Here is a 17,177-nt window from a genome sequence, read left to right as displayed (position 1 = left end):
CACACCACCACATACAGCTATTTTATTTTTTGTATTTTTGTAGAGACAGGGTCTCACTATGTTGCCCACGCTGGTCTTGAACTCCTGGACTCATTCAAGCCATCCTCCCTCCTTTGCCTTCCAAAGTGCTGGGATTACAGGCATGAGTCACTGAGCCAAGCCCTAATTCTAAAATATTGTTAAGCAGGCAATAAAACCTATGTTCTGCTCTTGGCATAGCAAAAGTTAAATGGAAGCCATATGCAAAGAATTTGGATGCTAAGTTTCTGAAGTCACCTATAAGACCTTGATGGGTGGGGGTTTTATTTATTTATTTATTTGCTTCTTTTTTGTTTTATTTTTATAGATTTTAGAGGTACAGTGCAGTTTTCTTACATGGATATATTATGAGGTGTTGAAGTCTGGGCTTTTATTGTACCCATTGTTCAAATTGTGAACATTGTAACCAATAGGTTTTTTGTTAGTATTCCATGGTGTATTGATATACACACATATGCACACAGCATATTTTCTTTATCCAATCATTTGTTGATGGACACTTATGTGGTTTGGCTCTGCGTCCCCACCCAAATCTCATCTCAAATTGTAATTCCCAATGTTGGGAGAGGGACATAGTGGGAGGTGATTGGCTCATGGAGGTGGATTTCTGCATTGCTCTTCTCATAATAGTGAGTGAGTTTTCCCAAGATCTGGTCGTTTAAAAGCGTGTAGCATGTACCCCTTCACTCTCTCTTTTGATGTGAAGCAGTGAAGGTGTGCTTGCTTCCCCTTTGCCTTCCACCATGTTTAAAAATTTCCTGAGGCCTCCCAGCCATGATTCTTGTACAGCCTGTGAAACTGTGAGTCAATTAAACCTCTTTTCTTCATAAATGACCCAGCCTCAGGTAGTTCTTTATAGCAATGGGAGAACAGACTAATACAGAAAATTGGTACCAGGAGTAGGGCATTGCTATGAAACTTTAAAACTGGGTAATGGGCAGAGATTGGGACAGTTTTGAGGGCTTAGAAAAAGACAGGAAGATGAAGGAAAGTTTGGAACTTCCTAAAGACTTGTTGAATAGTTGTGACCAAAATGCTGATAGTGATATGGACAGTGAAGTCCAGGCTGAGGTGGTCTCAGATGGAGATGAGGAACTTATTGGGGAGTAGAGTAAAGGTCATGTTTTGCTATGTTTTATCAAGGAGACTGGTGGCATTGTGCCCCTGCTCTAGAGATCTGTTAAACTTTGAATTTGAGAGAGATGATTTAGAGATCTGATAGTTTTTAAAAGGGGAGTTTCCCTGTACAAGCTCTCTTTTCTTGTCTGCCACCATGTGAGACATGGATTTTACCTTCTGCCATGATTGTGAGGCTTCTCCAGCCACGTGGAACTGTACGTCCATTAAACCTCTTCCTTTTTTAAATTGTCCAGTCTTGGGTATGTCTTTATCAACAGCATGAAAACAGATTAATACAGGATGTGATTACTATTAAGTGTCACTTTAACTTCCATAAACTCAATAAACTGATGATTAAAAAGTAATAGCCTTCTGTGATCAAAGCCCTGCCTACCTTTCATGTCCCACCTTGCACTGCATTTCCCCTTGTCCACTGTGCACTGATTTTTGGACTTTCTTTTCTTCAGGCTAGTGCCTGCCTTAGGGTTTCTGGACAACCTTTTCTCTTTTGCCTAGAATGCACATCCAACTGAAATGGTTAAAGTTTGTTCTATCTCATCACTGAAATCTCATTTTAGAAATTCCTCTCAGAAAAGCCCCCATGTCCACCTAACTAGAATTAGAACTAGTCATGCAACACCACTTCATTACAATTTTCTGAGACTCAATCATCTCTACGATTTTATTTTCATTTCTATATGTCATCTCCTGAACTAAAATGTAAGCTCCAAGACATGATGAAAACATAGGGATGTCTTATTTAACACTGTACACCCAGTTGCTGGAAGAGGATCTGAAACTTTTTACAAACTCAGCAAATATTCTTCAGTGAATGAATCAACCTAGTAATTATTTCATATAATTGGCGATTGCACATATATATTTTAATTTTAAAGTAAACATTTTTATTTAAATATTGTTTTTCCCAAATATTATAACTGATCCTATAATTATTATTATATGTGTGTATGTGTGTGTATATATATATATATATACACACACACATATATATCTTTTTTTTGATGGAGTCTATATATATATACACACACACACATATATATATATATTTTTTGATGGAGTCTCTCTCTCTATATATATATACACACACACACTTATATATCCTTTTTTTTTTAATGGAGTCTAGCTTTGTTACCCAGGCTGGAGTGCAATGGTGCGGTCTCAGCTCACTGCAACCTCTGCCTCCCGGGTTCAAGCTATTCTCCTGCCTCAGCCTCCAGAGTAGCTGGGATTAGAGGCGCCTACCACCACACTGGATAATTTTTGTATTTTTAGTAGAGATGGGGTTTCACCATGTTGGCCAGGCTGTTCTTGATCTCCAGACCTCGTGATCTGCCTGCCTTGGCCTCCCAAAGTGCTAGGATTACAGGAGTGAGCCACCGTGCCAGCCTATATATTTGTTTTAATAAGAAAACAGAATGGTAAACATTGCTATGACCTTAGGCATCCCATCTACTTCATCAAGGGAGGCAGTTTAAAACAGAATTAGTGTCTTTCTAGTGAAAGCTTTTTCACAGGAGGTTCTGGGAGAAAATAAACACCCTTTGGATTTGGCAATTTAAATCTCAAATCTCAGCAAAAACATTCTTTCACAGTTAATAAAATAGATGTATACAGTTACTCTGGTCCCATAAAGAACATATAATTCCAAGACATAGACACTTTTTTAAAAACTCTTTTTTAGATATGGAGTCTTGCTCTGTTGCCCAGCCTGGTCTTGAACTCCTGAACTCAAACTATCCTTCTGCCTCAACCTCAACCTCTGGAGTAACTGGGACCACAGGTGCATGCCACCATGCCTGGGCTCTAAGACAGAACCTTAGATTCCAAGGTATCTTGAATCAAACACAATGAACCTTATTCTGCTTCTCCCATGAGTGACAAGAGTTAGTAGAGAACTTTGGTAAAGTGGTGGCTCCCTTATTAAATTTTACACTAATAAGCTGAGATTGTCATTGCTTCCAAAGAAACAACTTGGCATCAGGAAAATAGGGGATTCTGACTCCTACAGTGCATATATGTATTTGCCTTCCCCACTTCTTTCTTTATATTTATTTGCAAATTTTTTTAACTCAAAGTCTCTTTTAGACTTATATTCATCCAATAATATTTAGTAAGCACATACTAGGTGACTGGGAGTGTTCTAATTATTGGGTTTACAGCACCAGTGAATAAACATAATTTATGCCTTGACAAGGATTACAAGCTTTTAGAGAAAACAGAAGGTAAATCCAAAACAAATTTTTTAAAGAATAATTTGTGATCATCAATAATAAGGATATAACTAGTATGTGGAATTAGAAAATAACTGAAGGGAATGACCAAAGAACATCACCAGGAAAGACTCTTCTGAGGAGGTAGCAGTCCATCTGAAGATAAAAAACAATGACAGGGAGCCAGCCAACCAAAGGCTGCATATTAGCAATAATTAAATTGTCTTTTTTGTTAATGTTTTTAATATCATGTTGACTTTATCTTCTTCTGGGTATGCTTAAGGGTGGCTAATTTATTCTCTTTCCACCACATTTCTAATGCTGTGCTGTGTACATACTTAAAATTTAATTAAATTAGTTAAATCTATGCAATTGATTTCATCCAAGGAAAACCGGAAAGAACCGTGGGGCCCAGGCAATGGCAGTGCCAGTCCCTGCCTCCAGCAACAAAAGTGCTGTTGTTAGAGGTTGATTGTTCTGCCATCCAGGCTCAAATACCCCATTTACCATCTCATCTTTACCATTTCCATTTCTAGGCATGCTTTAGCCAAACTCAAGAGCTGAAACATAACTTGGACTTCCAGTTTAGTACTGAATCTGCCATCAAATCCACTTTGTAATACAGATGGTCCCTGACTTACAATGGCTCGACTTACAATTTTTTGACTTTACAATGGTGCAAAAGCATTACACATTCAGCAGAAGCCATACTTTGAATTTTGATCTTTTCCCAGGAGAATGATGCAGTTTTACATTACTGTCTCATGAGGCTGGGCAGAAAGAGTGAGTGGCAGCCCTCAGTCAACCATGCTGGTAAACAGTGAAAATTCTACAGTGTACTGCATTGCCATTGTTTTTTTTTTATTGCTTGGTTGGTTGGTTTTGTTTTGCTTTGTTTCTGAGGCATGGTCTTACTCTGTCACCAAGCTGGAGTGGAGTGGCACAATCACTGTTCAAGGCAGCCTCGACAACCTGGGTTTAAGCAATCCTCCCATCTCAGTCTCCCGAAGTAGCTGGGACTATAGGCGCACACCACCACACCCAGACACTTTTTTATATTTTTTTGTAGGGACAGGGTTTCACCATGTTGCCCAGGCTGGCCTCAAACTCATAGGCTCAAGTGATTCACCTGCCTTGGCCTTCCAGTGTTGGAATTATAGGCGTGAGCCACCATGCTGGGCCACCAGTGTTATTTGAATCTAGTATTTTGTGTGTTTGCATCCCATCATGTCTACAAAACACCCATTTGTTTACAGTATTCAACACTTTATTATAAATAAGGCTTTGTGTTAGATGATTTTGCCCAACTATAAGCCAATGTAAAGTGTTCTGAGCCCATTTAAAGTATGCTGGCTGAGATTTGATGCTCTGTAGGTTAGGTGCATTAAAGGCATTTTCAACTTAGGATAGGTTTATCAGGGTATAACACCATCATAAGCCAAAGAGGACCTGTATTATCATTTCTTTCCAGAATTTCTGCAAAATATCATTGCTCAAAAGACTGCTCATTTAAAGGATTGGGGACTCACATTTCTTCATGTGTCTACTTATTATGTAGACATTATTTTTTCTAGTTTCAGAGTACATCCAACAGTGTGAGAGACAAAGGGAAATGTTCTATCCATAAAGAGGAATACAGAATAAGCACCTATGGAAACATTGCATGTAGGATATAAACTTCAGAATGAAAAAATATCCTTTTAATCTGCAGATTTCAAAGGAGATGAAATGAGCTAGGCCTTGGCATCAGAATTTAGAAAATCCTAACTTTATAATTTATAAAGTGAGCAACAAGAACAAGGACAACAGCATGAGCAAGGAAAAGTGTGGTGAACATGGTTGAAATGTATGGACTTTGACATCCCCCAAACCTCGATTTTATTATAGACTTCCAGGGATATAATTTACTATAGGTTATACATTCTTTCTAAATAATAGTTGCTTTTTTTAGTGTTGCATTAAACATATTAAATGCCTAGCATTTCTGGTTTATACTTTAATGTTTAAACTTATAGACATTAAAATATAATAAAATATTAATATTAAATATAACTTTAATGTTTATTAAACACTATACTATCTAGTATCTCATAAATTTAGTCACATACACCCCTACTGGCTCTAGGTGCAAGGTGCCTTGAGTAGACACACCTGGCTAGACTGGAGTTCCATTGGGAATGGATAGTAATGGTTATAATCATATATAAACCCATGTAAAAATCCCGGTTTTACAAATTACAGTTGCTCTTCAGGCTCAGCACCTATTATATTCCAGACAACATCCTTGTGCCTCAGTTTCATTTTCTATAAAATGACAAACTAATGTCACCTATCTCAAAAATTTTTGTAAGGATTAAATGAGTTTATAAATGTAAAGGGCTTAGATGAGCATCCCCACTTATTTTTTCATGATGAGGAGAATGATACTGAACACAAACTGTCTTTAAGAAAAAATCCCTTGGGAGTTCTGGCCAGGGCAATCAGGCAAGAGAAAGAAATAAAGGGTATTCAAATAGGAACAGAGGAATTCAAATCATCTCTGTTTGCAGATGACGTGATTGTGTACTTAGAAAACCCGATCATCTCAGCCCAAAAACTCCTTAAGCTAATAAGCAACTTAAGTAAAGTCTCAGGATACAAAATAAATGTGAAAAATCGCAAACATTCCTATACACCAATAATAGACAAGCAGAGAGACAAATATGAGTATACCCCCATTCACAACTGCTACAAAAAGAATAAAATATCTAGGAATACAACTTACAAAGGATGTGAAGGACCTCTTCAAGGAGAACTACAAACCACTGCTCAAGGAAATAAGAGGGGGCACAAACAAATGGAAAAAAAAACTCCATGCTCATGGATAGCAAGAATCAATATCATGAAAGTGTCCATACTGCCCCCCACAATTTATATATTCAATGCTATTCCCATCAAGCTACCTTTGACTTTCTTCACAGAATTAGAACAAAAACTACTTTAAATTTTATATGGAAACAAAAAAAATCCCATATACCTAAAACGATCCTAAGCAAAAAGAACAAAGCTGGAGGCATCACACTGCCTGTCTTGATACTATACCACAAGCCTACAGTAACCAAAACAGCATGGCACTGTTACCAAAGTATATATATAGACCAATGGAATAGAATAGAGGCCTCAGAAATAACACCACACATCTACAGCCACTTGATCTTCGACAAACCTGACAAAAACAAGCAATGGGGAAACGTTTCCCTATTTAATAAATGGTGCTGGGAAAACTGGCTAGCCATATGCAGAAAACTGAAACTGGACTCCTTTCTTACACCTTATACAAAAAATTAACTCAAGATGGATTAAAGACTGAATTGTAAAACCTAAAACCATAAAAACCCTAGAAGAAAACCTAGGCAATACCATTCAGGATATAGGCATGGGAAAAGCCTTCATGACTAAAACATCAAAAGCAATGGCAACAAAAGCCAAAATTGACAAATGGGATCTAATTAAGGAATGTCTTCACAGCAAAAGAAACCTACAGAGTGAACAGGTAACCTACAGAATGGGAGAAAATTTTTGCGATCTATCCATCTGACAAAGGTCTAATACCCAGAATCTACAAGGAACTTAATCAAATTTACAGGAAATAAACAAACAACTCCATCAAAAAGTGGGTGAAGAATATGAACAGACACTTCTCAAAAGAAGATATTTATGCAGCCAAAAATCATATAAAAAAAGCTCATCATCCCTGTCCATTAGAGAAATGCAAATCAAAAGCACAATGAGATACCATCTTATGCCAGTTAGAATGTCAATCATTAAAAAGTCATGAAACAACAGATGCTGGCAAAGATGTAGAGAATAGAAATGCTTTTACACTGTTGGTGGGAGTGTGAATTAGTTCAACAATTGTGGAAGACAGTATAGTGATTCCTCAAAGATCTAGAACCAGCAATACCATTTAACCCAGCAATCCCATTACTGGGTATATACCCAAAGGATTATAAATCATTCTACTATAAAGACACATGCATATGTATGCTTATTGAAGAATTATTTACAATAGCAAAGACATGAACCAACCTAAATGCCCATCAATGATAGACTGGAAAAAGAAAATGTGGCACATACATACCCTGAAAAACTGTGAAGCCATAAAAAAAGATGAGTTCATGTCTTTCGCAGGGACATGGATGAAGCTGGAAACCATCATTCTCAGCAAACTAACACAGGAACAGAAAACCAAACGCGACATGTTCTTACTCATAAGTGGTAGTTGAACAATGAGAACAAGTAGACACAGGGAGGGGAACTTCACACACCGGGGCCTGTCAGGGGGTGAGGAGCAACAGGAGGGAGAGCATTAGGACAAATACCTAATGCATCCGGGGCTTAAAACCTAGATGATGGGTTGACAGGTGCAGCAAACCACCATGGCACACATATACCTATGTAACAAACCTGCACGTTCTACACATGCATAACAGAACTTAAAGTAAAATAAAATAAAATAAATTTCCTGCCTTTGAATATATCTTCAAGAAACATGTGTTTAGATATACTTCTGTTAAATACTCTATTGGCTAGCAGAGTATCAGCCTAATAATGATTTCCCAACATGCAGCAGAATGTAACTTTTTGAACTGACTTTAAAAGACCAGTCTTCCAAAACCATTTCCTAAAACACCCTGCAGTGCTAACCAAAAGTAAAATTATTTAAATAAAACAAGTGTTTTTCACTGGTATTCTTATAAATTATGAAAGCAAAGAATGGCTCTTGGAAAATATTTTATACAAAGTAATGGAAAGGTTAAAGTCAAAGGATACTTCCAATCACAAGGACTCACTTGCTTCTCTACTGATGGATATAAGTAACTTCATTTAATCATTCCACAATGTATGGATATATCCAAAGATTATATTGTACCCCATAAACATATACAATTGTTTTTTGTTAAATAAAAATTTTAAAATAAAAAAAAGTTTAGTTCATGTTCTTCAGAAGGGCATTTGTATGTAGGTATATTGTATAGGCGCAGTCATTTATATATAAAAATACATAAAATATATTAATATGCTTGAAATTTTAATCTGTTTGCATGGGTGGGCATAATCTAGTGACAGTATTTATGAATTATCCTTTTCTTAAATTGCTTAATATTATTTCATTTTATAGTTGCATCATAATTCTTTTAACCAATCTATTTTTACTTGACATTATGTTGTTTATAATGTCCCACCTTACACATAATGTTGCAATGAACAACACTTTACAGACATCTTTACTTACTGATTTGAATATTTCAGTTGGAGAAATTCCTAGGAATGTCATCACGAAGACAAAAAGAATTTATATGCTTCACATTGATAGATTCTATAATGTTACTCTCGAAATCCTATACTAGATTTTATGCCCATTAATATTATATTAAAGAATAATCTTCCACACAGCCTTACTCACACTAAATATTATCAATCTTGGTTATATTCACCAAATAATGATGAAAAATAATATGTTGTTTTCATTTGCATACATTCAATTATTCATTCATAGAATTTAGTTGATGATATAAACAATAAACGTCTTTTTGGTCCCTAAATAAAGCTAAATTAAAATCAGTGTAATATCTATATAGAGATACATCGTTTATACACAGATATCCAGCTTGAACTACTGATAATTAATACATTAGTTAGCACTTGCTACCTACCAGACATTTTGCTAATATTTTATAGCTGTTTACATGTTTAGTCTTCATATTTGGCTATGATGTGATACATTTTATGGCTGCAAAAAAGCAAAATAATTAATTTGCTCACAGCAATACAGTTCGGAAGTGATAGTCAGTTGAATCCAGGAAACTCACTTTACAGCTCGTATGTGTATCTTGTGTCTGAATTCCTTATGGGGCCTAAATAATTTCTTCAGTAAAATCTTGAATGGTAAAAAGGTGGCAGTGGTGTGTTCAGTGAGTGACTCTGGGTCATCATTTTTAACAAGCAATCTGTGACCTTGTGTTCCTTGGAAGATATCTACCCTAAGCATATGCACCATCAATAGCATACAACTCCAATTATGGGGTTTAAAAGGATAATTACTACTTATTAATTTTCTTAATTCACTTTTCTTTCCTTAAGAAATGAGTGGAGGGAGAATTATCTTCAATAGCACTTTTGTACGACGAAAATTACTATAACACTGTAGATCAAAATGTTGATGTTTTCTTGGAATGCTTCCAGAGGAAGAGGGCTTAGTCCCTAAACAAGCTTTCTTGATTTCACCATCCCATTCCCAAGCAAATCACCAGCATCATCCTCAGAACGAGCATCATGTCTATGGGCAGGGCTGCTCACAAATAAATGTGCATGTCTTTACATTGATAAATACATTTTTACAACGCAATTCATCTTTTCATTAGGCGGAGCTTGCAGTGAGCCGAGATTGCGCCACTGCACTCCAGCCTGGGCGACAGAGCGAGACTCCGTCTCAAAAAAAAAAAAAAAAAAAAAAAAAAAAAAAAAAAAAAAACCTGAATTTGAATTATTAACTAATTCAAATAGACACAACATAATTTCTTTCTTAAAACTGATTTGTAGAAAAATAAAGATTAAATGAAGCTGCAACAAGAGGAAAGCAGAAATGCATATATAATATATATACACAGAGAGAGAGTCAAATGAAAGAAGAAAAACAGAGGATCTCTCTGAAAACCATACTGGGCATACCAGCTATTCCTGTTCCTCCTTTTTCTAAGAGCACATCTCTAGAGTATTAATATACTATTTTATTTTCTAATCTTAATTATCTGGATAGAGGCCAAAAGGTAGATACTTAGTTTTGATAGCTTGTCAAAAAGATTAAAGCAAATCAAACTAGAAATTGTTGATAAAGTCTCTCCATTCTGAGACCTGAATTTGCATATACAAATAAAACAAGCAAATTAATGGACATCTTAAGCATAATATAATAGTGCATGTAATTAGGTGATTCAATTATTTTAACAGTTTCAAAATAGTAGCTCAAATTAACAGGAACATGTTTAATGCTCAAATAGAAATTTAAGGTCATCACCAAGGTTTATTTGGTGTTTGGTGTCATCTCTGTGACTCCCAAAAGCCAGTCACCTGATGATCCCACTAAATAGAAGCAGAGATTATGCAAGTAAATTCTCTTAAGATCATGTCAGAGGGACCAAAAGTCTGGCCCCATCCAGGACGTACTCACGTGGACTTTCTTCTACAGAAGAGCTAGGAACCACAACACATTAGAGAGTCAAAATAAGTCAAGGCCTGCCCAAAAAATAAATCATCATATCATTTAATGGAAAGTTGATAGGGCTAGAGTTTCTAGGGATTTTAAAGAAACTTTTAAAATAGTTAAGTGTCCAAGAACTTAAATGAAAAACAACTCTTGTGGTTGGCAGAGAAGCTTAAATTTTATCTAAATAGGAAACATTACCAAAAAAGGTAGCCAGCTAGGCTGTCTACAAAATCATTCATGGGACTACGATTGCCATTTGGCTGCACTTTGGGCTTAATTTGTAAACAGTTTCCAATCCACATTTCAGAAGAAACATTATTAATAAGATGTACACCTTTGGGTACTGGGCCTGGGCTACAAGAGGGCAGAGTGACACTTTGAAATAGTATAGAATTCCACAATGTACAGACTTACCTCATTCCAGTCGCATCACTTTGAGGCTGTGCCTCTACTAACTGAGAAGCTAATCACAGTACATTCACCCCTGTAGTGACTGGGTTTTTCCCGTGTGCAGGGCTTCACTGGAGTCAAGCCAAGCTGATGCTTCACAAGCACAAAACTAGATCATGGTATTCCCCATTCAATGATTTGCTCCTCAGCTACGTTCTGTCCTTCAGTAACAGAATAGCCACACAGTTATCCTTCTGCCTGACAATACAGATGAAGAAATGCGAGTACTACTTCTCTGGGCCACCTAGCAAGTATCAGGACAGAATTTTTTTTTTTTTTTTTTTTTTGAGACAGAGTCTGGCTCTGTTGCCCAGGCTGGAGTGCAGCGGCGCAATCTCAGCTCACTGCAAGCTCCGCCTCCCAGGTTCACACCATTCTCCTGCCTCAGCCTCCTGAGTAGCTGGGACTACAGGTGCCCGCCACCACGCCCGGCTAATTTTTTGTATTTTTAGTAGAGACGGGGTTTCACTGTGGTCTCAATCTCCTGACCTCGTGATCCGCCTGCCTCGGCCTCCCAAAGTGCTGGGATTACAAGCGTGAGCACACCGCGCCTAGTCTGATACTCTCTTCATGTTTTCAGACTTTTCTTGAAATTGTGTTACATCTAACTGCAGGATAGCTGCCTTTATTAAGAATTTAAAAATGAACCTCAGCCAGAAAAATAATATGGACTAAATTCTTTCTCACTCCCTAACAGTTAGTATTCTTAAATGATATGGCTTTAATTTTTAAAATATTTAGAGTTATAGCCTTCATTCTTTTTGTTTTTCTTTTTTGAGGCAGAGTCCCCCTCTGTCACCCAGGCTGAAGTACAGTGGCAGGATCATGGCTCACAGCAGCCTCGACATCCTGAAGCTCAAGAGATCCTCCTGCTTCAGGCTTCCAAGTAGCTGGGACTACAGGCAGACACCACCATGCCCAGCTAATTTTTGTGCTTTTAGTAGAGACAGCGTTTTACCGTGTTGCCCAGGCTGGTCTCAAACTCTTGGGTTCAGGTGATCTGCTCACCTTGGCCTCCCAAAGTGCTGGAATTACAGGTGTAAGCCCCACTATGTCTGGCCTATAGCCTTCATTCTTTTTCTACCTTCAATAGTAATAAAATTATTATTCTACATTTGCAATATATTTCACAGGTTACAACCGGTTCACTAACATATGTGACTGAATATCCTAGAAGTATCCTGCAAAGGGAGAGTCTCTCAATTTAACTGGATCTGAGCTCACAGATGATGGGCCAACCTCTGCACTTGAATTATCTTTTCAGTGTACCAAAGGTACTCTGTGCTCTTACCTAACCATGTAGCCATGGATAACAGTAATGATCTTCAACTTTTTTTTCTTCCTTATTTTCCTTCTGAGGAGGCTTTTTAGATGTTTTGTTCTCCTAATGACCCTGCCTCTGAATTTTTAATACCACAGATATACTATCTACCAATTTATGTATTTTATTTTATCAGTATTAGTGAATTCTCACACTACTATAAAGAAATACCTGAGACTGGGTAATTTATAAAGAAAAGAGGCTTATTTGGCTCACAGTTCTGAAGGCTGTACAGGAAGCATAGCAGCTGCTGCTTCTCGTGGAGGGGGGTGGTCTCAGGAAGCTTCCAATCATGGCACAAGGCAAACTATGTAAAAAATCTAACAATACATATGCTTCATAGTTGGTCTTAACAATGGTAAGCTCACTCCCCTTACCTAAATAATGTGTATTTAGGTAAGTATTTATACTGAATTGAATGTTTAGATTAAACCAAAGCATCCTTATACATGAGAACCAAATATTATTTTTCTGTTTAATTTGTAGGGAGAAATGTACATACTTGCTTTTAGGTCATTTTATTTTTAAGCACCAGAAATAATCAGATTGAAGTTGGTCCTCATGAGAGACTCTTGATGATGGGTGCAAAGGGATATCTTAATATTCTTCAAAATTCTTTACAAACCAGCAGGACTTCATCCACTGAGAATGCTAGGTTTACTTACATTTCTTATTTTAGTTTTACACCTTCCAAGTTTGTTGTTGACAATTTATAATTTGTGTTTCACTAATCTTCTCACCCCACCACTGAGCACTTGGTGTAGCTCCTAAGACACAATCATTGGCCCTAGTTTCCATCTTCAAACCTTTCTTTTTGTGTTAGAATAGAAATAACATTTTCTCAACACTTTTCCTATCCCTGTCCCTGGTTTAAACTCAACCACTATCTAACAAGCATGATACAAAGTAAACCACAAATTATTTCATCTAGATTCTGTTGAAATATTTAAATCTCACCAGCAATTGTAAAGTCAATTATTTTTATTAGATTAAGTGCTTATTATATCATCTGTTGGGCCTAGATCTTGTGAGAAAAAGTTCTATTTCTTATGAATTTGAAACATTCATGCATAAGCTAAAATACATAGTCATCCCCCCACCCAAAAGAACAGAAATTCCATGCTCTGGCATTACTGTGTGCTCAAATTATGGAAGGAATAGGTCAAGATGACCAGTGAGCTTGAGAAAGATAACATTTGTGAGAAGTAACTGTGTTACAGACAGAGAAACTTTGATTCATGAAATGTTTTACAGTAACATAGAATGAACTGGTATTTTCCATGCATAAATAGGAACATTACTGCTGAAATATATTTCAGTAGTAATATATACTACATGTGATAAAAGGCTACAACAAATTTGGCATCATCTTTCTTGAAGGATAAAGTGAATCATTAAGATTACATATAAATTTCTTATCTATGGACACAAACTTACCATAAACAACTGTTTTATTTGAAGTAGGACTGAGATTTGGAAGACCTAGATTCAAATTTTGTTGCTGAAACTCAGATGTGTGATCTGAAACAAGCAAATTTGTGTACCTGTCCTAGCTTTTATTTGTTTCTCTATAAAATGGGGGCAGTAATCTTGAAACTGGCAATTTAGTGTACGGTTTAAGTCACTTAACTAAAGTGAATGCATTTGATAAATAATAAGACATGCATTTAATATAAATATATATAGCATATGTAATAAGCAATAACTTTGGAAACTTAGCATATATCTTTTGTTGAGAATAAATAAAAGAATGTTTAATCTTGCTGCTTCAAATTGCTTCTCAAATCTTGGTGAGGAAAACAAATAAAGTCCTTTATATTCAAGAAAAACTGTGAGCTATGAGATTTAAGAAAATTAGAACAAGTTAAGTGTAATCTCAGCTTATTTTTCACGCCAAGGAAAACAATTTTAAGGTAGGTTATTAATTATGTCTTTTTTCTTTGTGGGTATCTCTCTTTGCTTTCCATAGATTGATGATGAGAAAGAGAGAGAAAAGAAAGAAGCAGGAAGGAAGGGAAGGGGAGGGGCGGGGATGGGAGAGAAGGGGAGGGGAGGGAAAGGGAAGGAAAGGGAGAGGAAGGAAGGAAGGAAGGAAGGAAGGAAGGAAGGAAGGAAGGAAAGAAAGGAAGAAAGGAAGGGAGGAAGGAAGAAAGGAAGGGAGGGAGACAGAGAGAGACAAAGAGGGAGGGAGGGAGGGAAAGAAAGGAAGAAAGAAAGAAAGGAAGAAAGGAAGGGAGGAAGGAAGAAAGGAAGGGAGGGAGAGAGAGAGACAAAGAGGGAGGGAGGGAAAGAAAGGAAGAAAGAAAGAAGAAAGAAAGAAAGAAGAAAGAAAGAAAGAAGAAAGAGAGGGAGAAAGAAAAATAGAGAGAAAGAGAAAAAGAAAGGAAGAAGAAATAAAAAGAAAAGAGAGGAAGAAGGGAAAGAACAAGAGAAAGAAGAAGAAAAAAGAAAAGAAAGAAGAAAGAAAAGAAAGAAAAAGAAAGAAGAAAGAAAGAAAAGAAAGAAGAAAGAAAAAAGAAAGAGAAAGAAAGCAGGAAAGAGAAAGACAGAAAAGAAAGAGAGAGGGAAAGGGAGGGAACAAATGAACAAAGGAAGTAAATCACCAGTGGTTCTTTCGCTCCTCAATTGTCACCCTCCATCTACCCATGTCTAAGGATTTCTAGCCTCTTTTTTGCTTTACCATGAGCCAAGCAAAAATTTTAAAAGTTCTGAGATCAACATTCTATGCAAAAGTCAATTTCATGTATGTAACATATGTATGAAGAATTTAGCAAAGTAACAACGAGACTAGAAAAACAATACTCTAGAATTATCAAGCTAGGGATTTATGGTTGTTCTTTCCATTGCATATCCAGAATCAATGCACATGAACATAAAATGTTGGTAAAATATGTTAAAAGCTATCAAAATACCTAGCAAAAAGACCTAGCCAATATTAAGTACTCAATAAATGTTAGTTTCTTGGGACCTTTTTAAATTGTTTGCTTGTTTGTTTAGTTTTTGTTATTGATCTGTAAAATTTGTGAATTCTCTTGCACAATTTACCACAGATATAATCCTCCATGTTTATGTATATCATCACTTTCTTGCCATTATGCACAAACTGTTACTCTTTTCCTCAACAAACTCCTCATGGCATTTTTTACCTCTGTGTTTCTCACAGTGTAAATTATAGGATTTAACATGGGAGTGAGGACTGCAAAGAACACAGTCACCAACTTGTCCACAGAGTAGATGACCACAGGACGCATGTAGGTGAATATGCAAGGCACAAAAAAGAATACAACAACAGTAAAGTGGGAGCCACAGGTGGAGAGGGCTTTGCGCTGTCCTTCAGAGCTTTGGGATTTCAGGGAGCTCAGGATGACTATGTAGGAGATGAGGAGCAGGGAAAAGATGAGCAAGCACATGGCTCCACTGTTGGCTGCCACCACCAACCCAAGTCTGTAGGTGTCTCTGCAGGCAAGTTTCAACAATGGGAAGAGATCACACATAAAGTGGTCAATGACATTGGGACCACAGAAGGGCAAGTCGGTCATGAAAAGAATCTGCACAGTGGCATGCAGGATGCCTCCAATCCAGGCTATCACCACCAGAAGGTGGCAGATCCCTTGTCGCATAATGGTTGTGTAGTGCAGGGGCTTGCAGATGGCCACGTAGCGGTCATAGGCCATGACAATAAGGAGGATGATCTCTGAGCCTCCCAGCAAGTGCTCCACAAAGAGCTGAGTCAGGCAGCCAGCCAAAGAAATAGTTCTCCTCTGGCAGAGCAGGTCGGTGATCATTTTGGGTGTTGTGACAGAGGTGTAGGAGGCATCTATAAAGGAAAAGTAAGTGAGAAAGAAGTACATGGGTGATGAAAGTGTGGGGCTAGAGGAGATGGTGATGACAATGAACAGATTGGACAGCACGGTAAATAGAAAAATAAATAAAAATACAATAAAGAGTATTTTCTGCAAGTGTGGATTCTGTGTGAGCCCCAAGAGAATGAATTCAGTCACATTGTTGGGAGGCATGAGGTGATCCATTCAGAGAGTAATACCTTCCAGGGGTCTGAACTACCTACAAGTGATAGATAAAGAAAGATTATTATTAATCATTAAAGGATTACAGTCTGAATTTCACAGTATAGAGATAAGGTAGTTAACTGTGGAGCATGTCTTTGGCTTCCCTCACCCCACTAATTATTTATATTTTTCATTTTCACTTCCTGCATGATGCTTTCAGTCTCTTCATGTAAATACATCTAATATTATCACCTGTAGACATCTATAAGACAACAGTTTCTGTGTAATTTGCTGAGAACATACTTGACTATATACATGAGATCTGGATTTTTCCTCTTGTTCCAACTCCATTTGACTTTGCCAAGTTATTCCAGTGTCCCATGCTTTTGAGCCTTCCTCTACATCTGTGAGTTTACACACTGTAGTTGTGAGATTGATTTTGTAAACTATAAAGTGCTGTACACAGGTAAGGATTATTCTCTCTTCCCACAGAATTTACATTTGAACCCACAGCTCTAACTGGGAAAAAGACATGGTCAAGAAATATTGATCGTAAGCAGGTAGATTAGGGAAACATAAGTTGTCAGAGACACACTCTCCCTAGCACCCACCATAACAAATATGCTATTCATGTTGCTTTCCTCACTGTACCTATGTGGTGGTTGACATAGTATCTTCAGTGCCTGGCACCTACCAGGCAATGAATACATGCTTGGTGAATTCCCCTACATCTTCCCTTCCTACGTCTCCATGTTTAAGGATGC

General features: G+C 37.1%; 1 protein-coding gene across 1 annotated transcript; it reads right to left on the bottom strand.

Annotated features, from left to right (window-relative positions):
- Positions 1–15,498: 15,498 nt before the first annotated feature.
- Positions 15,499–16,434, bottom strand: LOC100594224 (olfactory receptor 140-like). Its single transcript, XM_003281103.1, has one exon. The coding sequence runs from the start codon at positions 16,432–16,434 to the stop codon at positions 15,499–15,501; it is 936 nt and encodes a 311-aa protein (XP_003281151.1).
- Positions 16,435–17,177: the final 743 nt, after the last annotated feature.

The sequence above is a fragment of the Nomascus leucogenys genome, chromosome 4, assembly GCF_006542625.1.
Source record: "Nomascus leucogenys isolate Asia chromosome 4, Asia_NLE_v1, whole genome shotgun sequence".
In the NCBI taxonomy this organism is placed as follows: Eukaryota; Metazoa; Chordata; class Mammalia; order Primates; family Hylobatidae; genus Nomascus; species Nomascus leucogenys.
The sequence above is the reverse complement of the archived record's forward strand: the minus strand, read 5'-3'. Positions and strand labels throughout refer to the sequence as shown.

What these genes read in the sequence shown, in the direction of transcription:
- LOC100594224 (XM_003281103.1), bottom strand. Translation starts at nt 16,434, where the DNA reads ATGGATCACCTCATGCCTCCCAACAATGTGACTGAATTCATTCTCTTG.